At 36.1% G+C, this 27,338-nt stretch overlaps 1 protein-coding gene across 2 annotated transcripts in view; it reads right to left on the minus strand.

Moving 5' to 3' along the window:
• Positions 1 to 1,803: 1,803 nt before the first annotated feature.
• The window catches only part of LOC102805776 (ADP-ribosylation factor GTPase-activating protein 1-like), a 29,109-nt gene continuing 3,574 nt past the window's right edge, over positions 1,804 to 27,338 (minus strand). Inside the window, exons 2-12 of one of the 2 annotated variants that reach the window (XM_085493412.1) lie at positions 22,812 to 22,921; positions 22,218 to 22,389; positions 18,881 to 19,137; positions 18,311 to 18,379; positions 17,790 to 17,904; positions 17,446 to 17,502; positions 17,095 to 17,127; positions 15,489 to 15,605; positions 14,048 to 14,187; positions 4,234 to 4,413; positions 1,804 to 3,961 (exon numbers count right to left, since the gene is read on the minus strand). In XM_085493412.1, coding sequence (XP_085349538.1) covers positions 3,811 to 3,961; positions 4,234 to 4,413; positions 14,048 to 14,187; positions 15,489 to 15,605; positions 17,095 to 17,127; positions 17,446 to 17,502; positions 17,790 to 17,904; positions 18,311 to 18,379; positions 18,881 to 19,137; positions 22,218 to 22,389; positions 22,812 to 22,921 — 1,401 coding nt within the window. In that variant the 3' untranslated portion in view covers positions 1,804 to 3,810. Of the gene's footprint in view, positions 3,962 to 4,233; positions 4,459 to 14,047; positions 14,188 to 15,488; positions 15,606 to 17,094; positions 17,128 to 17,445; positions 17,503 to 17,789; positions 17,905 to 18,310; positions 18,380 to 18,880; positions 19,138 to 22,217; positions 22,390 to 22,811; positions 22,922 to 27,338 lie in introns of both variants that reach the window. The other variant, XM_085493411.1, reaches the window with a different exon arrangement.

The following is a 27,338-nucleotide window of genomic DNA, read 5'->3' on the forward strand; positions in this document are numbered from 1 at the left end:
GAAGTGGATGACACTCAACAAGCTACAACTCAACGATGGAAAAACAGAAGTTTTGCTCATTTAATCCAAATTTGACCATACTCCTTGTCCTGTCAGCAGTATCCATGTTAATTCTAGTCATTGAGCCAGTCATAGCTGCATGCAACCTTGGAGTTGTATTTGATAATACTCTTCAATTCGAAATAAAATCACCATATGGCCAAAGTATTTACTTCAACATTAGATGTATAGGACAAATTCGACAGTACTTATCTACAGAAATTTGCCTCAAGCTGTTCACTCAACTCTTGTCGCTAAACTGGACTACTGCAATGCTCTGCTATGTGGCTTACCAACTGCACAACTAAATCAGTTACGAAGAGCCCAGAATAGTGCTGCTCGTCTCATTACTCACACAGAAAAGTTTAATCATATGACACCAATACTCCAACAGTTGCACTGGCTTCAGAATCCAATTCAAAATACTCATTACATACAAAGCTCTTCATCAGTTGGCTCCACCATACATTTCGGATCTCATACAACAGACATGGCTGCCCCCAGGGTTTGACCGGACCCCACACAAAGAAGTTAGTAAAATCTGTTCTAAACGTTTTGGATTCCTATGATGTATTCCTGATAGGAAAAGACGTACAATAATAAGGTTATTACGAGGATACTACAAAGTATGCACTCAGACAGTACGCTGTTGCATCAACTTCTGCTGTGTATCAGTCGATACCGCTGTACTATCTCTGTGCATACTTTGCAGTATCCTCGTAAAAACCTCATATCATACAGATGCGCCAACTGCAAAGACTAATTGTGGGCAATTGTATTTCCGCCTATAAAATAGTACACAAAAATATATTATTGACAGAAATTGCCAGAGTGGCAAGTCTAGAAACTATGCATCAATAATGAAACAGTGTATATACCAGATTGCAAGATTAACAAAAATAATTGGCAATGTACAAGAACAATTCAAAAATTACAAAAATATTTGCCAAAAATAAATGTTATTGACACTAAATGAACAAATCTGATAGAGAGCCACCCAGCATACTTAAATAAAACATATCAAATCAATTGTGCTGGTAGTTTTGAAAAATAGTCCAAAATAGCATTTTTTTTTTTTTATACCATTGGTCCAAAAATTACATTGAAATGAAGATATAGTCCTGAAATGAACAAATCTGACAAAGGTCCACCCAAGGTACCTACAAACCCAGTATCAATTGAGCTGGTAGTTTTCAAGGAGTAGAAAATGCAATAATTGTTGACAGATGACCATGACGAACAATCACCTATATGAACAGATGGGTGTAACTCGGTACGTTAACAATGTTAGATAGAAGAATTGACTGTCGTAGATATACTATACAAATAAACATGAACAGTTTATGCAGTATGAAACATTTTTTGTTTCTACCTTGATCACCTGGTAACGATTTGAGTATCCTAACTTTATGTGCAGTTAGTCCAATTATGAGAGTATAAAGCCGAGATTATTGCCGAACATCTGCAAGAAACATTCAATATTCCAACTGTGACGAATAACCTCAGAAACGCTACAATACAGTTTTTACAAAAGTTGGTTCATGTACATTCCTTGCTACCAGGATCAACATCTAAAATCATTGAAAAGCATGAAAAGTTCTGTTTTAATTTTGTATGGAGGGAGGAGGCGTGTCAATCAATACAATTAGAATTGACAATAGGTGTGACAATAACCTTAAATATGTATTGTTAATGTGCATTAACCAAGCAAATCAGTCCTATAAGAGGACACACTGGTAACATAACAGTAATAGCTCACAACAATATGATGAAGGCATGTTTTATTATAATATATTATGGGACAGGTCTATTGTAGACAAGTCAATGTACATTTTATAAGGTCACACAGATGACAAAAAAAGGAAACGTTACAGAGAATACAGAGTAAAAGTAGTTGGCAAATTCGCCAAACTCAAAAATGACACAGCTATTTCAAAGCGTTTTACAGTAATTTGATATTGGATGAAAAGCACAGATTTCCCCCATATTATGTAAATCTTTATATTAGTATCAAGTAGTATCACACAAATAAAAGTAAATATTGCTTGAAAACTCAGTATTACCAATGCACATTTCCTTGCACACATATCGATAATACTGGGAATTATTCCAAATTACAACCTTTAATAGGCACAAGTTTTACAGATGAGTAGATATGTGGTCACCTCATGATCAGTCGAAGACTAAATCTGAATAATAGCTAATGGTACATTCAGTGGTTCCTAATGTGCTATTTCTTCATAGGTACATGTCGGATATTATAACAATTTATATGAAATACTGACATTCTAGGAGAAATTAACGAGGATGACATATTTGCTTTATTAGTAGTGCATGTACCCTTGTAAATTACAGAGGTATGTGTATGTTCAAAATAAGTTGTGATTCGGTGTGCAATTATGATGCGCTTCTAATAGAGCAAATATAATAATGTTAACATGTGCAGTTTGCTTCACTTAGAAGTGATTCTAGTCACAAAAGAGCAAAAAAAGCTTTTTTACTATAATATATACATACATCTTAGTTAATCGTACAAGGGCAGGATTGTTTAATAATGGTTTTGATAATTTGTAAACACGAGTCAGTGAAACACTGTTTATTTACAGAAAAATTGTTTTTAGACTGCGCTATAACCACCATACAATCACGAAGAAAATGTAAAAGGGCTTTTATTTTGTATTATAGAATTCACCTGTGAAAAGAGCATAGATTGACAGAATCAAACTTATAAATAAGACCATCATCGCTGAATTTTTCAGGCTAAATACATCATCCCTGTTATTAATATTGATTTTTTACTAAAAATAATTTATAAAGCAGGTATTAATCACCGACAATTTAATCTGAAACGAGCATTCTCTTTGTTTATTTGCGTGTATGATGGTTGATGATTCTACATTCATTATTAAGCAAGACTATTCGAAATAGTATTATTATTTGCACTATCTAACATACAGTACGCTGTAGTATCTGCAATATCGCAAAGAACATATACAAACTCATAGGAACTGGTAATAATGACATCAAATTTTAACTGATTTGACAAGGGAATGAACAAAGCTGGGCAACCTAGATTTTTTAGAACTGTAAAGTATTTTCTGATTGGTCAAAATATTATATAATTCAAATAAGGGAATTAGAATACTAGTAAGATAGTTTTTAGTATTACAGAAAGATGTTAATTTTGTTAAAATTAATTTCAGTCGAATAAATGTGCTCAGCTATTACCACTCCCAATTACTGCACAACTGATAAAAATAAAATGTACCTCATTAAAAACAACGTTTCCACCTCTGTCTAAAAATATTTGGCAGCGATAATGTTTGACCAAGGAAGCACAGTACATTCCTACAAAAACTCAATGTTCAAAATACTTAATTTGGGGCACACAAACAGACAAACAGACAAAAATATTACCGAACCCTAAGGTTAGCTTTCACATGAAATGTTGAAATTGAATATTTTAACCTAATTATTTAAATTGTTGAGCATTATATTTTGCATATCTAGGTTGGCAGCCATTGTGCAAATAATACATCCTCTTTCAAGGTTAATATTTTTAATTCATTAATTAATATATCCTCTTCCTAGGATGGAAATTACAAATTTCGCAAAACGTATGTCTTCTTCCCCGGTTCATATTTTCTAGTTCATGAAATAATACATCCTCTTCCCAGGTTCATAGGTTCATTAAATGGTATATCGCCTCTTTCCAGGTGACAATTCCTGTTTTTCCCAAATGATACATCTCTTTGCTAGGTTGTTAATGACTTAATCTCGCTTGGAGTTTTTCTTTGTACTGATTTCTGTTTCCACAGCTTCCCAGGCAGCCTCGTCCCACCCACCAGCATCATCCCAGGTGTCTTCAAGAGTTAGTTTACCTTTAGGTGCTGAATGATTCATTTTGGCACTTACTTTGTCCCTGAAAGAGAAACCATAGTGGAACAAATGAAGCCATACTCAATTACAAATAATTCTACAACTTCCACGATATTTTCTCTTAGGTTTACAACAGCATACAAGAGTTGTATCAATCCAAGCCATCTGCAGCATGTTACTCTAGCAGTCATCTCGAGTGTCAACGGGTTTTTTGAGCATATTTGATAATTTTATCAGAAAGAAAGAATGGGGTATTATTTATTGATGAAATAGTATAAAACGTAAATGCAACCTTCCTGGATTATGAAAACTTACTGTTCATCGTCATCATCTAGCCCTAATAAATCGGCAGTACCAGCAGTGCCGTCATCCCACTGGTTATTCCAGCTATCATTCGTGTTGCTATGACCAACATTATTAGTCACAGGTTTATTCCAATCAGTCGCATCCCAGTTCCAGTTATCTTCGTCAACTTCCTGTGCCGGAGAGGGGGGTCTGTCGTACAATAAAGGTGTATTGCTATCATCAGGATCCATATTTCTGGATGTAGATGAAAAATGAAGGGACAAACACAGGTGAACACTCCCTGCCCCTAACGCAGCTAGCTAGACATGCCAAGAGCAAAGTCAGTAAGAGCATACGTACAGGATGCTAAGAAGCAATGAGCAAGACAAACAAAAATATGTTATGCACTTAAAAAAACATAGAAACATAACAATGGGAGAGGAGCATGCTAGAATGTTTTTAATGGCTTGACTTCCATGTAATTTAGTGAAACAAAATGGGAAGATTGAATCACGAAAATTTAAGACATTCAGAGAGTGCCATGCAGGAAGTACATTAAATGTGAAACGTCAGACTTTAAGCAAGCTCAGGCGACAACAAATTGGAGATGAAAGAACTCAATGGAAATATAACCAGAAAAGATATTATTATGAAAAACAGAATAGACAAGTCATTGTCAATGACACGTCCCCGTTCCGTTCATATTTGAGTGACATATACATTCAAAGCAGATCATGACCGAAATGCACCTGCATATGTACAACACATTGTGCTAAATCTGAACAAAATCCATCCATGCATGACTGAGATCCGGTTCTGGAATTGTGAGAATACGTGATTTTGATGCATTTTCGGCCTTAAAATGGCCATCATTCCGCTATTGTTAAGCAGATCATGAAACAAATGCACATATCTATTTGTGACATGATGTACCATGTGTGTGTGAAGTTTGAACTTGATCAATCCAGACATGTCTTGGATACGGATCCAGAACTGAATTCTTTAACAAAATGGCCGCCAGTCGGCCATTTCGAACTTGATCCGGAAAAAAAAGACGTGCATCAAGGTCCTATTATGTTTAATGTATGTACCAAATTTGAACAAAATCCATCCATGCATGACTGAGATCCGGTTCTGGAATTGTGAAAATACGTGATTTTGATGCATTTTCGGCCTTAAAATGGCCATCATTCCGCTATTGTTAAGCAGATCATGAAACAAATGCACATATCTATTTGTGACATGATGTACCATGTGTGTGTGAAGTTTGAACTTGATCAATCCAGACATGTCTTGGATACGGATCCAGAACTGAATTCTTTAACAAAATGGCCGCCAGTCGGCCATTTCGAACTTGATCCGAAAAAAAAAAAGACGTGCATCAAGGTCCTATTATGTTTAATGTATGTACCAAATTTGAACAAAATCCATCCATGCATAACTGAGATACGGGTCCGGAATGGTGAAAATGTGCGATTTCAATGCATTTTCGGCCTTAAAGCGGCCCCCATTTGGCTATCGTTAATGAGATCATGAAACAAATGCACATACATATTTGTGACATGATGTACCTTGTGTGTGTGAAGTTTGAACTTGATCAATCCAGACATGTCTCGGATACGGATCCAGAACTGAATTCTTTAAAACAAAATGGCCGCCAGTCGGCTATTTCGAACTTGATCCGGAAAAAAAAATGACGTGCATCAAGGTCCTATTATGTTTAATGTATGTACCAAATTTGAATGAAATCCGTCCATGCATAACTGAGATCTGGGTCCGGAATGGTGAAAATGTGCGATTTCAATGCATTTTCGGCCTTAAAGCGGCCCCCATTTGGCTATCGTTAATGAGATCATGAAACAAATGCACATACATATTTGTGACATGATGTACCTTGTGTGTGTGAAGTTTGAACTTGATCAATCCAGACATGTCTCAGATGCGGATCCAGAACTGAATTCTTTAAAACAAAATGGCCGCTAGTCGGCTATTTCGAACTTGATCCGAAAAAAAAAATGACGTGCATCAAGGTCCTATTATGTTTAATGTATGTACCAAATTTGAATGAAATCCGTCCATGCATAACTGAGATCCGGGTCCGGAATGGTGAAAATGTGCGATTTCAATGCATTTTCGGCCTTAAAGTGGCCGCCATTTGGCTATCGTTAATGAGATCATGAAACAAATGCACATACATATTTGTGACATGATGTACCTTGTGTGTGTGAAGTTTGAACTCGATCAATCCAAGCATGTCTCAGATACAGATCCAGAACTGAATTCTTTAAAACAAAATGGCCGCCAGTCGGCCATTTCGAACCCGATCCAAAAAAAAAAATGACGTGCATCAAGGTCCTATTATGTTTAATGTATGTACCAAATTTGAACAAAATCCGTCCATGCATAACTGAGATCCGGGTCCGGAATGGTGAAAATGTGCGATTTTGATGCATTTTCGGCCTTAAAATGGCCGCTATTCGGCTATCGTTAATCGGATGATGAAAAAAATGCATGTGCATATGTCCCATATAATGTGTGATGTATGAGTGAAGTTTGAACTTAATCGGTCCATGCATGTTCGAGATACAGGTGATCACGGACGCACGGACGCACGGACGCACACAGGGCAAAACATAAGTCCCCGTTTTCGGACTGCGTCCGAACGGGGACTAAAAAGAGAAGAGAATGTGCACATAAAGGAGGATAAATGATGATGATGATATACAGATGAAGAATTGGTATGCGTCCTGCGACAATATTACATTTATAATTGTGTTAGCTGAGATGCAAATTAAAAGAAACTATTTCATCAGGAGAGCAAATTGCAGTGCTGCAGCAGCTAGAATCAACCATTGCAGGTTTCAAGGCCACATGTACCACCGATACCAACCAGACTTTATTTTGATATTTTTTGTTAAGGATATACATACACACTGACAAAAAAGATACTGTAGGAGTTCCCAATTCCCCAAATGAATTATCTTCAGAACTGAGATGAATATTTGACAATCTGCTTAAAATTAATTGTTTTAGTATGTGGATTTTTCTAATTCACTGTCGCAAAAAACGGTCTAAAATTATAAATAAAATTGCAATTTGGCAGTGGCTTCCACAGACCACAATGAAAACACACATGAACAAGTACATGCTATGACAATATATATATTTTTTTTTCACTCCATGTCAACAACCCAAATTGTGAGATATATGCTTGCCATAGAGAAAAAAATGATAAAATGCCCAAAACAGACAAGACATGTTACATGTCCATTTTTTCTGAACCAAGTAAGATAAAATATTTTCATTTGATTTTCGTCATCTTTGTAACATGGAATTTCACATGCATAATATTGAGTACAATTCTACCTGAACAAATCATTTAAGTCAGCATATTATGTGCTTTTAATAGATCTAACACGCTAATGTCCACATAAATAACATTTTCACGATAGTGATATCAGTGGTAGAAACAAAATGTGATCATGAAACATACAACTGGCATATTTGAAAAAATTACTATTTGAGTGTTTGTCTAGAAGCACACAAAAGTAGCATCAACATCTTGGTATCCAACAGATGTTACATGAATGCGATATCCATATTAATATTAAAGATTAATGATTACCATAATTCTATATTTATTTCAGCATCAATTACTAATACTATTAATAATCTGAATTAATTTATTAGATAAATTTACACATTATAAAAGCTATCTTAACCTGCTGACACTATTTTCCCATTTCTGACTATTCACAGAGGCTTTCAGCAGGTCATGTGATAACTCATTCATCTGCACAATTTTTCCATCAAAATTTTACAAATTAGTTTGTAATTTCTATTTTAATGTTAGACCAAATACTGTTTCCATTTTCACTTTTCCATTGGCTACACGCCTTGATCTAATTTTTGAAAAATATTTGGAACAAATTATGCAGATTTTATTTTGTGAACATTGACAAAAGTTGAGGTTAGGGTTTGAGGTAATGCCATGAGATATAGAGAAAGAAAGGGAGATTGCAACAGTATGTTAAAAGTTAAATAAAACTTTACTCTTGGGTAGCACTGCACATTCCAATTGTGTTGGATAGTGTCAAATTACAGTAACGTCTCACACTTCCCGACTGTCCATGTATATCATTTTTTTCCCAACAACACATACAAGACATGTACAACATGTTGGTTTACACAATTCAAATGCTAGCTGTAAGAGACTGTATAACTTATGTACAACTTATTTTGGTTTTGGCAACAAACATTTGATTATTATACTGGTCTATGTAAAATTTCAATATATAAAATAAGAATGTTATTATATTTTGAAAAGAAAAATTCAAGCAGCTGTCATTGACAGTTTAATCTAGAACAACTTAAATATCGGTCCTACTATTTAACGCCCGGACACGCGAGGGAGTGTCCGGGCACGCGCGGAGGCGAACAGGGGGGAATACCTAACGCGCGGGGCAGCGGCAGCAATCCTTGTACTGTATAATATTCGTTTATGCTCAAAATTTGAACCGGAGTGGCGAATTCGAGCAGCTAACCACACTTTTTATGATCGACGCCCGGGCATTCCGGCGAGTCGAGTCCGCCATGTTGTTTACTAATTTTGGTTAGCGTTTAACAATAGGACAATACCATTCGATCCATGGGGGTGACAGTCCTACGAATGTGCCGACATTGTCAAAGGACAAGGACAGGACAAGTTTGTGGAAGTGTGGCGAGACTCCCGTAGTATTTTTTAGTAAGATTCATTTAAAAATGACCATGTAAGACGTCTGTTACGCAGAAATTATTCACCTCATGTTGTTTTCTCATTGTTATGTGTCCCCGTAAACACAGCATTGTATGCAGGTGACAATGCTACGTACACTTGCAATGAAGTCGGTATCCTAAGAATATCGTAACGTCTTTGTGTTTCCTGTTGCAGTGCAAGTTTGTATACGGTAAATATCGTGAACGGTACAGAGTTTGGTAAATCTCGTGTACGGTACAGAGGGGATATTTTCGTCCAATGTTTGTATACTTTGTAATGTAATTCAAACAAATAAACAAGCAGCCTATCGGCTGAGATAGCTCCGCTGTTAGCAATGCACATTTCAATTAAAGAACTGAAGACATCATTAGAAAATGAACAATATGAATAGTATCAAAGCAATCGGACTTACAGTTTTTAACAAGAAGTCAAAAATATCACTTTTTACCAAAAATTACAAAAATATTCACCAAAATAAATAGAGAATTGAAGATATCATCACAAAACAAACAAATCTGAGAGAGGTCCACATGTAGTACCTATATATGTAATATCAAAGCAATCGGACTTACAGTTTTCAACAAGAAGTCGAAAATATCACTTTTTACCAAAAATGACAAAAATATTCACCAAAATTAGAGAACTGAAGATATCATCACAAAATGAACAAATCTGAGAAAGGTCTACATGTAGTATCTATATATGTAATATCAAAGCAATTGAACTATTGGTTTTTAACAAGAAGTCGAAAATATCACTTTTTACCAAAAATTACAAAAATATTTACCAAAATTAGAGAATTGAAAGTATCATCACAAAATTAACAAATCTGAGAGAGGTCCACATGTAGTACCTATATATGTAATATCAAAGCAATTGGACTTGCGGTTTTTAACAAGAAGTCTAAAATATCACTTTTTACCAAAAATGACAAAAATATTCACCAAAATTAGAGAATTGAAGATATCATCACGAAATGAACAAACCTAAGAGAGGTCTACCCAAGGTACATATACACCAAGTATCAAAGCATTCAGGCTTGTAGTTTTCAAGAAGAAGTCGAAAAAGTAAAACATTGACACGAACGACGGACAATCACTCATATGATAAGCTCCGCTCGACAAAGTCGACAGCAGAGCTAAAAACGTATATTCGTAGCCATGGACAAGACTTAAAATGTAATCAACCGTTTTATTCATCCATGATTTGTACAAAGATCGTATATTTTGTAAGTGTATAAAGCATTTTCCACATTAAGCTTTCAATATAGATTCTTAAACACAAAATATCAAATATATCTTTAAGTGTAAAAATCGATTTTTTTATTGTAAATGGTAACTTCCTGTAAAAACTTAAGATGCCTTTTTCCTGTACCAGTCACCCACCCCCTGTCCCCACTCTTACAGCATGCGGTAAATTTCTTATTGTACACGCAGTTTACGGTAAACCTGGTTTATACCTCTTGTCGAAAACACAGAGTTGGGTCAATCTCGTGCACAGTATAGCGTACGGAATATGTTACGTTTCGTCCACATATTTCAAAGTGTTGACGCCGCGACACATATTCAGCTGTGATTGACACTCTATTGTACAACTACAACAGAGAGGGGAACATATACTGTCCCTAATTCAGTTCAACCACGGTCACTATTTTTAGTAACCGTGGTTCAACCCAAGCAAGGCACGTTTTTTTTCAAATAAACATGACATACCAAATATGATGAACTTGTGTAATTCAGAAAAAAAAGGTTGTCATTTGTTCCGGCTTGGAGCCTGATGGTAAGGGAAAACATTTACATAACCAGGGCGAGTTGCGTCGAGAGACAAAGCATTTGTTGTTTCTGTTGGAGCTATAACAGGTAACAAAAGGTCTTGAATAAATTAATGGCGTGATAAACGCCACCTTGTATTTCTATTTTATGGAATCTTTTGTAATTTGTTTGTGCAGTGTATAGTTACAGTAGATTATTTACAAGCTGATCCCAGACCAATTTGTAACGGCCGGGCTCGTAACACGGACCACATGATCCCCGAGCAGGGTGTGAGTCCAGTATGTGAGCTACTATAAAATCGCGATGCGACGGCTATGACCTCTATTCGCACACATGCTTCCGGTGCGCTAGTGTAATCTGCCGTTAACAATGAAACTGAATGACGTTCCCACTTTTATTAAATATAGGTAGTAATAAAGAGAGTATCACAACGCTTTGGAAGCGACACATCGAAAGGTCAAGTTTAGTTCATCGCCCGCTGTACGAATTCACGTTTGCGAATGAATGACCACTTGACGCGATGGAGAGATCCCAAGCCCAGTTGGCGAGCTTCATACCAGTAGTTTTCTGTATACACGCCCCGTGATCGATCTTTTCGATCTTTTTTTTTTTTTTTTAAATCAGTGTATGACGTTGCTTTTAGTTTGAACAATTTAACTTGCCGACATGATAACACCTTCTTTTCAGAACTATTACAGAGTTATGACATTGTCTTCGGTGTGGACGATTGAACTTGCCGACATGTTAATGTTTTGCTTTTTCAGAACTATTACAGAGTTATGCCATTGTCTTAGGTGTGAACGATTGAACTTGCCGACGTGTTAATGTATTTTTTTCAAAACTATTAGTGTTATGCCATTGTATTCAGTGTGGACCATTGAACATACCGACGTGATAATGCCGTTCTTTGGAACTAATGGGAGGCATGCGCAATTGTACTTCCCCGTTAATATTTTAACTTGGAGTTCTGATACTGCATTATAGCGACAACGAAAAACACGTTTATCATAGCATTGTCAATTTCGAATAATTTTGAATAAAAATATTTTCCACAAGGGCGGGGTGTCTGTCTATTTACTATACATGTTTTAATTTTCGTTTTAGTTGACTTGTACTTTGAATGATTTTGAATAAAAATATTTTCCACTAGGGCGGGGTGTCTGTCTATTTACTATACATGTTTTAATTTTCGTTTTAGTTGACTTGTACTTATTTTTAATAAAAATATTTTCTAAAAGGGCGGTTTGTTTACTATACATGTTTTACAGTGGGCGCAAACAAAGCGAGACTTTCTTAGCGGCACTGTTTTGAAAACGATTTGCTACATTTTGCGACAATCTCACTTTTTCTTGCAACACTCGATTATCGACAAATTATGTTTGGTCTCGATACGTATTATGGTTATAACATTATAACACAACCACGAAGCTCTTGGATGCTAGCCCTGAATACAGTGCTGTATGTACGGGAGCGCGTTTGGTTGATAGACGACCCCACCACAGCCCGGCGTACCTCCATAGACTGTACGCAGGACTACCTAGATCCATGATACGATACAATATAGCACAACAATGAGAAACATGCTTTTTTTTCACATGAAGTAAATAATTTCCGCGTAACTACGGGAGTCTCTCGCCACACTTGCACAAACTTTTCCTGTCCTTGTCCTTCGACAATGTCTGCACATACGTAGGACTGTCACCCCCATGGATCGAATGGTATTGTCCTATTGTTAAACGCTAACCAAAATTAGTAAACAACATGGCGGACTCGACTCGCCGGAATGCCCGGGCGTCGATCATAAAAAGTGTGGATAGCTGCTCGAATTCGCCACTCCGGTTCAAATTTTGAGCATAAACGAATATTATACAGTACAAGGATTGCTGCCGCTGCCCCGCGTGTTAGGTATTCCCCCTGTTCGCCTCCGCGCGTGCCCGGACACTCCCTCACGTGTCCGGGCGTTAAATAGTAGGACCCTTAAATATAGTCATGGAAATTATTGCTGTTGTATGACAATACCCCAACAATGTGCGACCTTTAGGGGTCATGCACAAATGCCGGGATGTGCGACCTTTAGGGGTCAGCACAAATGCCGGGATGTGTGACTTTTAGGGGTCATGCATAGGTGTGGGGATGTGTGACCTTTAGGGGTCATGCACAGGTGTGGGGATGTGTGACCTTTAGGGTCATGCACAGGTGTGGGGATGTGTGACCTTTAGGGTTCATGCATAAGTGTGGGGATGTGTGACCTTTAGGGTTCATGCATAAGTGTGGGGGATGTGTGACCTTTAGGGTTCACGCATAAGTGTGGGAATGTGTGACCTTTAGGGTTCATGCATAAGTGTGGGGATGTGTGATCTTTAGGGGTCATGCATAGGTGTGGGGATGTGTGACCATTAGGGGTCATGCATAGGTGTGGGGATGTGTGACCGTTAGGGGTCATGCATAGGTGTGGGGATGTGTGACCATTAGGGGTCATGCATAGGTGTGGGGATGTGTGACCATTAGGGGTCATGCATATGTGTGGGGATGCGTGACCTTTAGGGGTCATGCATAGATGTGGGGATGTGTGACCTTTAGGGTCATGCACAGGTGTGGGGATGTGTGACCTTTAGGGTTCATGCATAAGTGTGGGGATGTTTGACCTTTAGGGTTCATGCATAAGTGGGAATGTGTGACCTTTAGGGGTCATGCATAGGTGTGGGGATGCGTGACCTTTAGGGGTCATGCATAGGTGTGGGGATGCGTGACCTTTAGGGGTCATGCATAGGTGTGGGGATGTGTGACCATTAGGGGTCATGCATAGGTGTGGGGATGTGTGACTGTTAGGGGTCATGCATAGGTGTGGGGATGCGTGACCTTTAGGGGTCATGCATATGTGTGGGGATGCGTGACCTTTAGGGGTCATGCATAGGTGTGGGGATGTGTGACCTTTAGGGGTCATGTATAGGTGTGGGGATGTGTGACCTTTAGGGGTCATGCATAGGTGTGGGGATGTGTGACCTTTAGGGGTCATGCATAGGTGTGGGGTTGTGTGACCTTTAGGGGTCATGCATAGGTGTGGAGATGTGTGACCTTTATGAGTCATGCATAAGTGCAGTAGGTAGTGTATTTTTAATAAAACTAAAAGATCTCTACCTATTAATACAGAACAGAGGTCTGCTCTTACATATAGGTCTCTTTTCGCCTTCAACCTCCAAGATGGAAGGGAGAGAGATGGGGAGTACATATAAAGGCAAAAATGTGTATTTCAACATGCAGTTCTCAAGTAAAGTGTTATATACATACATTAATGAGAATAGATTGATGTACTAACCGTATCCTTTCTTCATTTCTTTGACTGGCTAATAATGGAGAGTCTTGATGTGGTACATTATTCACATGGTCTAGTGATGAGTCTTTGTCTGTAAATATTGTCTGGAAACTAGACCAGCCTTTAGTGGTGCCTTCAGCTACCTGTAAGCATATCACAACATTAACTACCCTGCATAAATACCACAATTTTGAAATAGGAAGTCTTTTTGGTGTCATTGCTGTCTGGAACCAATATATACAAATCATCATATAGTTCATGTATTGGTAAGGGCTGTCAGTGATTGTCAGTAGATATCGGATCATTTATTTGTCAATGTTCATATCTGCGGATTACCCCAGAGTATATGTGTGCAAAATTTCGATTAGATACAACAATGATGCATATTTTACAAATTAGAAATTCATTGATTACTTGATGGTGCCTGCCATGCACTAAATGCAACCAATATGGATACATGTTATAAACACTGAGATGTGAGCATTGTGACATCGTCTGCACTAAATGCAACCGTCTATACATAGGCATGACTAAACACTTTACAACTTTATTTTCTGATGCCATCTTGTGTAATGACAAGCATAAATTAATCGGCAATAGAGGGAGTTTGGCCGGCGTATTGTGTTCACACGGCACATAGTGTTGTGCAAGAGCTGGTGTGACAACGGTGTTTAGGATCTGGTCTACCCTTTAACGACGGTGTCAAATAAAAGACGTTGTGACAACAGCTTATTTCGTCCAGTGAGAACACACGCTGGGATTTGAGAAAGTGGGTATTGTTACTGCATTACATCCAGAACATTGGCCTTTCATATTGCGACTCAAAAATTACTAATTACTACTAATCACTTTTTTTGGCAGCCATTTTGAATTTATGATGAAGTCATTAGCGAATCAGTTCTCTCGGTAAAAAGGCATGTTCACGAAAGAGACATGTTTTACAGTATGTGCCAAGATCTGGCTCCAGAATGGCAGAAAAGCTTTATTTTGATGAATTTTAACATTAAAATAGCCACCATTTGGCCATCTTGAATCTGATTGTCAAACATATGATATGATGTATCTATAAATTTTGAACATAATTGGTCAAGGCATGTAAGAGATATGACAGCTGAACAGTAGTTGTTAGAAAAAATGGTATACATTTGACCATCTTGAATCAGATCATAAAATGAATAGACGTTCATATGTATGATGTATGTGTGAAAGTATTTGATGATGGTGCTCTGTGAAAGATTTCTGATGACCATGGATACATTTTTGAGACAGGGATATTTTGAAATCCTCTTAAATTTTCCTCTATGACTTGCTTTTTGGAAATTTGAAGAAAAAAATGCATTGATACTAAACCTAAACTAAGAAAATAACAGCCATATTATGAATGCTGGCTAGGCTGGGTGGCACATTACAATTTCTACCTGTGTAAGACAGTAAGTGGTTTTACCTTACTAGCGAGTGATTTGGTTCCTTTTGAAAGATCATCCAGTAAAGTGCCTTCTTTCACTTTATCTTTGGTTGGTTTAATAACACTCTCGTTCATTTTATATGCATATTCTTGTGTCTAAAAATAAACAGTACACATTGTTACAGCGGGCGTAAATATGATTTGTACCGGTAACTTGCAACTTCTCTGGAAAATTTCCTTTCAAAGTTTATCAATATCTGTATTAACTTCCCCAGACGATTGATCATACATATTATTTACAACTTTTTTTGTGTAGTCACAACAATGTTGCAATGTCCTGAGTAACAACCTTACATTGTAAAAAAATCCTGAAGTTAATCTGAAACTAGTACATTTGACTCACAAACTAATATCAAACTCGCACAATATACAAAAAGTCAGAGTGTCATGTCTACTGGTAGTTTGGATACAACAGAGACATAGTAAATATACACTGCATTTCTGAAAGTGTAGTCACTCATTTTTCTATTTATTAAATAATGAAATAATATATAAATATGACAAATGTGACATATTGCTAAATATTGGTATGTGTTACAATGTTTCAACTTAATCAAGTACATATGTTCTCACTGAAATTACCACACTGGACAAAAAAAACACTAAAATCACTGTTATGCGGTTATTCATTAATGATCTAAATACTGTTTAAATATCAATAAATTCAGTTTGGGAAACAAAAAAATGACTCAACTCATCTTGAAATCATCTCTTTTTGAGTATGTTGTCCCAACGATGTCTTTCCAATGACACCAGCCATATTGCCAATAGAGAAAGATTACATTGCTAAACTGCCACTCAAAGTTACATATGTATAATAAACAAGCAGCCTCTCAGCTGAGATAGCTCCGCTGTTAGCAATGCACATTTCAATTAAGAACAGAAGATATCATTAGAAAATGAACAAATGTATAGTATCAAAGCAATCAGACTAGCTGTTTTTAACAAGAAGTCAAAAATATCACTTTTCACCAAAAATAACAAAAATAATCATCAAAATTAGAAAATTGAAGATATCATCATGAAATGAACAAATCTGAGAGAGGTCAACATGTAGTACCTATATATGTAATATCAAAGCAATTGGACTTGGGGTTTTTACCAAGAAGTTGAAAATATCACTTTTTACCAAAAATGACAAAAATATTCACCAAAATTAGAGAATTGAAGATATCATCATGAAATGAACAAATCTGAGAGAGGTCTACCCAAGGTACATATACACCAAATATCAAAGCATTCAGGCTTATAGTTTTCAAGAAGAAGTCGAAAAAATCACTTTTTACTAAAAATGACAAAAATATTCACCAAAATTAAAGAATTGAAGATATCATCATGAAATGAACAAATCTGAGAGAGGTCTACCCAAGGTACATGTACACCAATTATTAAAGCATTCAGGCTTATCGTTTTCAAGAAGAAGTCGAAAAAGTAAAATATTGACACGGGCGACGACGGACAATCACTCATATGATAAGCTCCGCTCGACAAAGTCGACAGTGGAGCTAAAAATTTAAAACTATGATTTGAAAATTGTATTATAAACATTAATACATAACAAATTAAAACAAAAAATTACACTCACCTTTTGTGTTGCCACTGATCCAAATTTAATTGCCTGAAAATATGATATCACGAGTCGTTATGTTTTGGTTAACAAAATGAAGAATGAGTATACAGCTTATTTGCACTTGATGTTATTGTCAAAAGCAGAACAGCAAAACAATTTTGAATCTCATATTTGTCCCTAATTACACAGTTATGTGCAATCTAAAGAGAACCATACCAACCTATATCCTATATATACAAGGATACAATTTTATACAAAAGTTATGATTATTTTTTATATTGTTCTTCAAACATTCGGCCGAAAATTTTGTTAAGTGAAAAAAGCACATGGTAAAAAGACTACAATGAAAAAGAGAGCTAACATTACCCCATCTTTTGTAGCTGATGCAAATTTGGTTGCTCCTAAGGCAAATGTACTCCACCCCTGTAAATAAAATGCTTATATTAGAGTGATTAGGGAAATTCATTGATGGGGTCAATTTCATGTTGTTTTGCCTTTCTTTCACTTCTTTACAAAAAGCTTTTGCATCAAAATCCATCCCGCAAGATCATTCTTGATTACGAAAAACTGTAAGATACTGTCTCTCGGACATTTTACATACTGGTAAGTGCATATACTTCTAACCGGGAAAATATACAAAACTCTTAGGTAATGACGATCCAAAAGGTAGATATGGATATGATGAACTCAAAATATGTTAAAAAACTCACTGAAGACAAAGAAGATAATGCTCCATCTAAGAATTCATTATTGCCGCTGTCTGGTGGAGGATTTGGTGTATTTCCAAAACCTGTATAGCGCCCTCCTTGACTTGGTGGCAGATCACTGAGAAAGATACAAAGAATAAAAATATACCACAAAGCGCTTTATTTTGGAGAGTCACAGAAATTTTGTAGCTATAAACACTTCATTAAAGTTGTACTTTATCAGGGTCTTGGGACTACTAGGTTAAATATTTGATTTCTTATGAATTGTGGGAAATTATAATGTTCAAATTTCAAAGCTTTTAAGGACATCGAAAAGCGATCATTTCAGCTTTCCATTTGATTGTGCAACAAAAATACACAAAGATTTCTTCCAAATCATTTTAGGCTTCAGTAATTCAAAAGAAGACGAAATCCTTGCGAAAAATATTTTTTTTTTCAGACAATAAAATATTTCACGTAACAGTCTCAATGCCCAAATAATGCTAAATATGTTATTATATTTGATGTTATTTACAGATACTTACGCTGGCTTAACTGCATTTTCTCTCTGTCGTCGTTCGAAAAAATCTTCTTTTTGAGCATTTATTTCTTCCCTGATAAAAATATAACAGTAAACATCTTTATACAATTTGTCTCCCCCAATCTACAATGTAAATAATGTCAGCAAAGTTTGGTAACAATTCCTATGGATTGCATGCAATAGAGTTGTATCAGACCTACACTTAATTCAGTCTGAGGATGAATGACACTCTCACACTTTTGATGCAGGGATCTGTAATTTGTCTTATTATTTGTGACTGGCTATTTAAAATCTGAAGAAACAAAAATTGTTTCCATGAAAAACCTAATGATGCCTGGTGCTACAAAACTGCACTTTAATGTTCAGTTAATGGCAAGGGAGATATCTTGTTTATACCATAGCTATTGTATTTATTACAGTACACGTGTAACTTAAAATATACAAGGCTTCAAATAAAATGTCGAAAATATGACAACCACAAAGACAGACCATACCTCAAACTTGCCCCTCTATTAAGCAAAGGCAAAGTGAAGGCATTGAACATATAAATGTAGTACTGGGAAATAGGACATACTTTTTTAGTGAAAACATTGCATCCCAGTCATCCTGTGTTCCACTCTGATAACCCATTCCTTGTCCAGCATCAAAGTCTCGATACACGCCTCCAGAACTGTAAGAACCTCGGGATGAATTACCGGTACCGAAGGCTGGCGAAGACGCAGAGTGATTTAATTTCAAACTAGAATTGGAACTTGATGCACAATGTGGTATATGATTTCTGGCTGGTGATGTGGCTTCAGACCATGTCTTGCCTTGTGCTTCTGTCAATACCTGCAAGTATGAAATGTAAATGATTGTGGTACATGTAAATTTCATCTTATCACTTCTGTAGACAATAGACCTGAGAGCGAAATGTTCTTTGAGATCTTGCTGACAGCATCACAAGACTGGTTTTAGCCACTCAAATAGGATTCTATTTGCTATTGTGCTCACTATTCTAAATATCTGATATAACAGATCAGGGGAATAGCGGACACAGTGATGGGAGAGAATAGAACACGATTTGTAGGGAAAACATTTTCTGGCTCTCTTTTGTATCAAAGGTCTGTTATACAAAAATTCGTAGATGAACTATTGAGATAATGTAGCAGATGGACAAATGAATGAACAGACAGAACCCTATCCATAAGGAGGTATGTAAATGTGTCGAAATGGGCGTAGTGCGAGTGGTTAGTGCTAGTAGCACTAATCCGAAATAGTACTAGATCTAGTGCTAAAATGGCACTAGATCTAGCGCTAAAATGGCACTAGATCTAGTGCTAAAATGGCACTAGATCTAGTGCTAATATGTACATAGTGCGAGTAGCATTGATATCGCATTGTCAACGACGTCAATACATCCTGTAATTGTCCGAAAATGAATTAATATTTATGTAAATTGTTGTATCTTTCATTCATTGGAAATGTGCTGCAGTGGGAAAATTGAGAATGTACATGAATGTCATTGTCCACGTTTGTCGTAATCACGGTTACTAAAAGAGACCTTTGAAACAACGCGATCGGCCGGGAAACTAGCTCCACGGACAGTGAAACTGCAGGTCAAACTTCGCAATTTTTACAAATTGTGAATAGATACACTGTATGAAATCGTATTGTGTGGAAGTTTGTGTTTTCAGCTTCGGTGGATATAAACTTGTAACTTGTATGTAAATGGGGGAATTCAGCGTTGATTTTTTTTAAATCGCTGACGTGCCGTTTTATTTCTAGTCGGCGCCACATTTAATGAAAATAGATCTTCAATGAAAATATGATGCCATATATGAACTAAATAAAAAAATTGTATACTCCTAGTCTAAGTCCCGGGTCCCTGTAAAACTCGGTGGATTTTGTGTGTACGGCGACCTGTGAATGGGCATGTCGCTCAGTACCGCTGGGAACCAGACAGAAAATGAACCGTTGTCTGGTTGTCATGACATTGACCTTTGCGGACATAATCAACCAATGATAAAAGTGGATTCACACAATCCTGTTGTTACATTGTACCAAGGAGCATAGACCTTAGAATGTCTATGCAAGGAGGTACTAACGGAAGCAGCGACAACCCCTCTCAAGTGGCCATTTAAGCCTCTTAACTGACTTATTCCCCTTTGTTTCAACCCAAGTTAATCCTGACAAGGACACTGTCAAGCTCATCTTTACACAAGTAACCAGTTAGCGGAATATGATATAACCTCGCCGATTTTTTAACATGACCATATAATATATGTCTAGACACTTTCTCAGCAATAGTATTTTTTAGGAGTCCTATTATTTGTTCTAGACTCTCGAAATTTTGTTCTTGTTACAGTTGCTAATAATTAAAACATGCGAAATCTGTGAAGTTACAAGTTAGTCTGTTGAATTTCCGGTTGTGAAATGCGTATTTTAACCCTTCACAGCTAAACAAACCCAGTGCGCATACGTGATGACCGTAGTTTTGTATAGCGGCGATTTTTCGGCAGTTTTTTAATATTTTGGCGTAATTTTTTAGACATTTCAATCTTTCCGGACGCCTAAAATAGTCTATTTAAGCACCGTCCCTCAACACGGACGGTGATTTAAATTTTTATTCAAGAGCGTGTTTATTGTTACAAGCGTGAATGGGTAAGCTTCGTTTGGACAAAGAGCTGCTATCACTGTAAACAATATTAAATTATTCTTCTGATGCTCAGTTCATCTTTTGAAAACAACTATTTTTTGACTTGAAAAAAAAAATCATGCCATTTTCCCATCAAAATCCAAGCCAAAATATCGTACTACAACATCGGCAAATCTCTCTCAAATCCGCGTTGCGTTCAACCTATTTAAATGAGCTATGGTGATTTGAACACATGGGCATCCTTCAGCATTTTGATTGGTTAATTAGCGATTTGACCTATTAGCTCAACTCATGCAAAAGAAACATGGCGGATACCCATACAGCATCGAACGTTTATATGCGATCGGAATCATTTGCTTACGATGAAACTAAGTGAATTTTATTTGAATTTCATAACAATTCAACGAATTTATTTTTTGTGCATTATTATAATCACTACTGAATAATATTCAACAATTGTGAGACGCAGCATGACCGGATTGCGCAACCATAATCATTTGCTACTACCATGGAACTATAAACCCCATGCTACTACGCAATGCAGTTGTGTTCGTTTTTATTTGAAACTTCGTTGAGAATATACTTTCGTTACCAATAAAATAAAAACAAATGTATTTGAAAAATGACACTGGGCGATATTGTAATGAAATTGCAGGCGGTCTACTTTTTAATTCAACAAGAATTATTAATTATTATTGTTAAACTCTGCAATAGTTTCTTTCGTCTTAGGTGGCCCAACTGACGGTGTTGGAAGTCTGCGTAGTTAGATACTTCAATGATGAAAATGGAAGTCCCCAAAAAATATTTGATGATTATTTTTTGAAATTCTGAGCCCAAAATAAGTGCCCACCAGCGGTGAAATCCCCAGGGAGATTTTCGGATGGCTAATTTACGACGGCATATAAAGAAAGTATTATTATGGATATCTCGCGTATATTGCCGATGTTTTATACTGTTTGTAGTTTGAATATGAAAGTGGTTGTTGATGCCCCTCCTATTATTCGACGTCGTTGACAATGCGATAACAATGCCACTCGCACTGTGCACATTTTAGCACTAGATCTAGTGCCATTTTAGCACTAGATCTAGTGCCATTTTAGCACTAGATCTAGTATTTTTTCGGATTAGTGCTACTAGCACTAACCACTCGCACTACGCCCATTTCGACACATTTACATACATGCCATAAGCTTCCAGACTTTGTCCAGTCAGGGGCTAATAAAATGCAGTCTCAACATAAAAACAATCAGGAATCAGATAAAATTACATTTACCTTATCTCTAAATAAAGCAGCAGCTTTACTGTTATATTTTTCATGGAATGACCAATTGGAATTATAATCTGGCTGTGATTGTAAGAAAGATTTAAATTTATTATTTCCACCGCATTTCATCTTTTCTAATTCTAAGTCTTTCCATTTATCCATTGTAGTTGACCTAACAAAACTGGAAAAAAAATACAGAGGTACATGTAAGTATTTCTGAGAAATTCAAATGCTCAAGAAAACAACAAAATATAAATGATTACCGGTACCCTTTAAAGGGTATAAGTTTTTTATCCCAAAATTAGTAGCAGCATTTTGCATATTTTTATATATTTTTCAATGATTGTTTTGTTAACTTTGGATGAAATAGTCATAATTTGTTCACAGGTCTGAAAAGTGATTTAACTTCATGTATTTTGTATTCGTACATGTACATACCTGATCCAAGGAGGTTTTTGAAAAGAAATCACAAAATATTTTTCAATGACAAAATTTCTTTTAGAAGAGACCATTGGGTAGGGTTATAAAATGCAATGTGCTTACTGATATCTACTGTTGTCTTTACCCAAAATCACAAATAAATCAGTCAAGTTGATTACATACCTTAAATGTACTCCAAGTGACCGATGCTTTCCTGAGCATTCTAAACATATCCATATTCCATAAGTGACACTAACCCACTGTGGATTATGACCTCCACATTCAAAACATAACTGCAGAGAAAAAATAACGATTAACAAGAGTCAATAGCGTAGATTTCAATAAATTTATGAAGTAAACAAATAAAAACACAAACACTAAAATATAGGAATACATATTTGTAACTGTTTTGGGGTTGACAACACATCACTTATTATCTAATGCACTAGAAGTTTAAACAATTTTTTTTTCTAAGAATTGGAATCTTGTTTCTCAAAATATTGAAGATAAATACTTTGCTTGATACCTGAGGTAGCAAAGTAAAGTAAAGTTGAATGTGAAATATAAGACGAGCAGCCTCTTGGCTGAGATACATGTATCTCCACTGTTAGCAATGCACATTTCAATTAAAGGACAGAAGATATCATTAGAAAATGAACAATATGTATAGTATCAAAGCAATGGGACTCACTGTTTTCAACAAGAATTTGAAAATATCACTTTTTACAAAAAATGACAAAAATATTCACTAAAATTAGAGAATTGAATACATTATCATGAAATGAACAAATCTAAGAGAGGTCTACCCAAGGTACATATACACCAAGTATCAAAGTATTCAGGCTTGTAGTTTTCAAGAAGAAGTCGAAAAAAGTAAAACACTGACACAGACGACGACGGACAAACACTTCTATGATAAGCCCCGCTCGACAAAGTCAACAGCAGAGCTAAAAATTTACCTCAACCCTGTACGAGTATGTCACAGACTTGATGGAAAGGCCAAAGCCATTGGTCAATTATATTAATTAATTGACTTACAGAAGCGATGTTTGGGAAACCTTGGCACTAAACATGGGTGATGCCAGGATAGTGCATTAAGTCACACAAAGCACTGTGTCACACACTTGCAGTCCCAAATTTCAGGGTTGTATGCTTTTTGTGAAGACAACACTGCTACAAAATTTTGACTTTATAATGTTTTCTGTACATGTACATTAACTAAATTGTTGGCAAAAGAGTAAATAATCAATTAACAGCTCCTAGCATACATTTTGTAAACACAATATTTTGATTCTATATTTCAATGATACAATGTACTAACTACACTACAAGCAGTTTACACAGACACATACTTTAGAATACTTTATTTTCGCTGGAATTAATTTTCGCTGAAATGGCTTTTTAGGTGTTTGTATGGAATTTATTTTCACTGATTTTTGATGAATTTAATGTGAAATATAGGGAAAAAAGTATATTCGCTGGATTTTATTTTCACTGAATCATCCCTTCAGCGAAAATAGCGAAAATAAATTCCAAGCGAAAATAAAGTATTCTACAGTAAACTGCTGTTACTATTTAGCAGAATAATTTTATCCATATTAGTCCGTCTGAATAAAGCTGTGTTTTTTGTCAAGTGCATGACTGTGAATGTTGACAAAAGCTGACTTTGACCAGTGTAGGAAATTTGTCCAGATTACATACCAGACATCAGGGCTGGTAACTTTCAAAAGTTACAAGCCCTGCTAAAATGTTACCAGTCCCGCACATTTTTTTCAATTATTTTCGCACACACACACAAATAAACACAAGTTGTATACAATATACTATGCACGGTTTATTTTAACAACAAAGCAGCTGTAGAGAACATGCATATTCAGAACATGATATATCAGATGTCTGTGTCACTGTTGCTCTCAGCTAGATCAGAAAAATCTGAACCATAGTCAGAATTTAATCCAGCTACCAAATGAGCATTACCATCTGTTACAGCCTCGGAATAGCTTGTCTAACCTGTCAACACTTTTACCATTCAACATTTCGATGATTCTATCAGCAGGAAGTTGCTTTGGTGGTGGGGCATTCTTTGCTTCGAATATCGATTTGGCTTGTTTATGACCAATTGACATTTCATGGCATGCAAGGGCATCATGTTTTAAGTTGGTACATCCCTTTCCGTACTTACGAAGTTTGTCTGGTATTTTGCGGTTTGATAACGGCCCGTAAATAGCCCGGCAGATACACCGTATGATTACCGGTGTCATCGGTGACCAGCCATTCTTTGAACACCGTCTTCCAGCTTGGAACTATTTTGCGAGTACGTTTTGACTGGTCATACTCCTTATTTGCCGCAATTCTATCGATGCTCGACTTCTGTTTCTTTGTTGGAGGGTCTATCCCCAAAAAACGATACATGTTGTACGCGAAATGAAAACTACGCAACTATAGAACTGGTCAGGGGTCACCGGAAGTCTCACTGCACCATGGGAGATAGGACCTGACCCGAGGTCACGTACCTATTATTATGTTAATAAGTCAATGGATTCCGTGTTGTGGGATGAGAATGCGTGTCGGCAAGTCGCGATGTGAGACGGCAATGCAATATTTTCATAGTTAAAATGTTTAGAGCACACATAAAGAATGGTAGCTTGTTTTTATTTTAATTTCGGCGGAAGAATGTGGTAACATGTTACCCGACCATTGGACAGGGAAGTTTGAAATTCAACCAGTCCGATACGAAAGTTACCCGTCTCGGGCGTGCGGACGGGCAGGAATTTCCTACACTGCTTTGACATTCAAAAGGTTTAACCCTTTCGAGCATCATTAGTTTTACCATCAAAATGTTGGTGCACCATTTTGCCTTCTTTTATTTATTTTCCTATACATTTTTTTAATTTTTAACCAAATGAACATAATTTCTTACCAGTCTTGATAAAAATTTTGGAATAATTATAAAAAAATAAGGGGGAGGGGGGGTTAAAATTTGTGAATGTTCACCAAAGCTGACTTTATATCAGTATAATTATTTTACAGACATATTCAGATGGGGTTCCCTTTATAGGACAAATAATGAAATCCTCTTATAGCTTATTTTATTAGTACACTCCAATGATCTAATGTAAAAAACAAATATTTAATTTATTTATAAATATTGTAACTTGATAATGATAGTTTTACAGGTCGAAATAGAGAAAAAATTATACTGAATGCTTAAAATTGATTTTATTTGATATCTATAAAAATATGCCTGATTGTAGTTGTGTTTTGTACTGAGTCAAAATGAAATCCTCAAATTCAAGTTGTGTCACCTCATTGACATTGAATTTCATTTTACTAAATTACAAATTCCACAACAACAGTGGCGTCAATGACACATCAGTGAAATAGGACAACTAATTGTATCACAACAAATCCTTGCGTGTCAGTGGCATACCATATCGGCTTAGAGGGCAAACCGGAGCTATGGCATCATCCCTTATTTAAAACCAGCTAAAATTCACAGGCGAAATACGGTATTGGCGAAAACATAAGTTTATGCTCTGTGAACAAAACTGTCATTTCTAAGAGTCATTTAAATTGAATTTTAAACATATTTTTAAAGTAATTCTGGAATACTGATCATGAATAAATGAATCTCTGTTGTGGATCAACTAAAAATGTGTTTTAATTAACGCTAGGGATTGTGAGATACAAACCTGTGTTGGCTGTGTTTAAGGTTACCTAGCATATGAGGATATTTTTAGCTACAATCTGCTTAAACACTAAGTTACATGTACCACTTTTCATGTATGGGATCTCCTGTAGCTTAAGCGGGAAGGTCGTCATCTGCGCATACGGAGTCCCAATCGACGATGAAAACACGCTGAAAACACAAAGGCTCATGGGTAGACATTTGTTTGTAAACAATGGCAGGCTATGGCCATCTGACGCATGGCGACGACTCCCCGGCTTTAAGAGAGTGACCCAATAAAATAAAATGTCAACAAAAATTAATTAAATATAAAAGGTAGGAAAACATTGGTGGCAATCTGGAGCTATGGAACTGTAGCTACTTAGTAAACATGACATTATTCTTGCACAATCCTTTAATCAGGGCAGATGAGTATTGTAATTGGCAATCAAAACAAATTTCAGAATCAAGCAGAGCTTCGGCTTTAACTAAAATACGCTACCTAAGGTCGAGCAAATGATAAGCAAAAATCACACAAACTACTTGATTGAATAAAAAATATTTATAAATTATTAATAAAATGAGTTAAATATATGAATACTCGTAAGTCCTATAAAAGCATGATTTAACAATAAATCAAATAATTTTAAAATGGTTCAGTTATAAATACCATTGTTGGCATGACTTTATTAATTAAGGTTGTTCAATACAGTTTAACTTTTGGAAACCTTCTTGTTTGAATATACATGTAAGTAAAATGCCAATTTAGAAAAAAAATTGTTTTATACATGTACATGAATCTTAAAAATGTTTTATTTTGGGGGATTTAATTTCACATCATTGTATTAATTATACCTCTATGAAACTCTGTGCAAAATGATCAGAAATTCTAAAGTACGATTGTAAAAGCTACACATGTACAAATGTACATGTACATCACAAACTTTTCAAATTTTATGAGGAATCGTTTTCACATTCTGTTGTACAAGTATTAGTGAAGCGCTATTAAACTTGAATACCATTTTAAAAAAGTCAGTAAACCA

The sequence above is a fragment of the Saccoglossus kowalevskii genome, chromosome 18 (assembly GCF_978046115.1).
Source record: "Saccoglossus kowalevskii chromosome 18, keSacKowa6.1, whole genome shotgun sequence".
In the NCBI taxonomy this organism is placed as follows: Eukaryota; Metazoa; Hemichordata; class Enteropneusta; family Harrimaniidae; genus Saccoglossus; species Saccoglossus kowalevskii.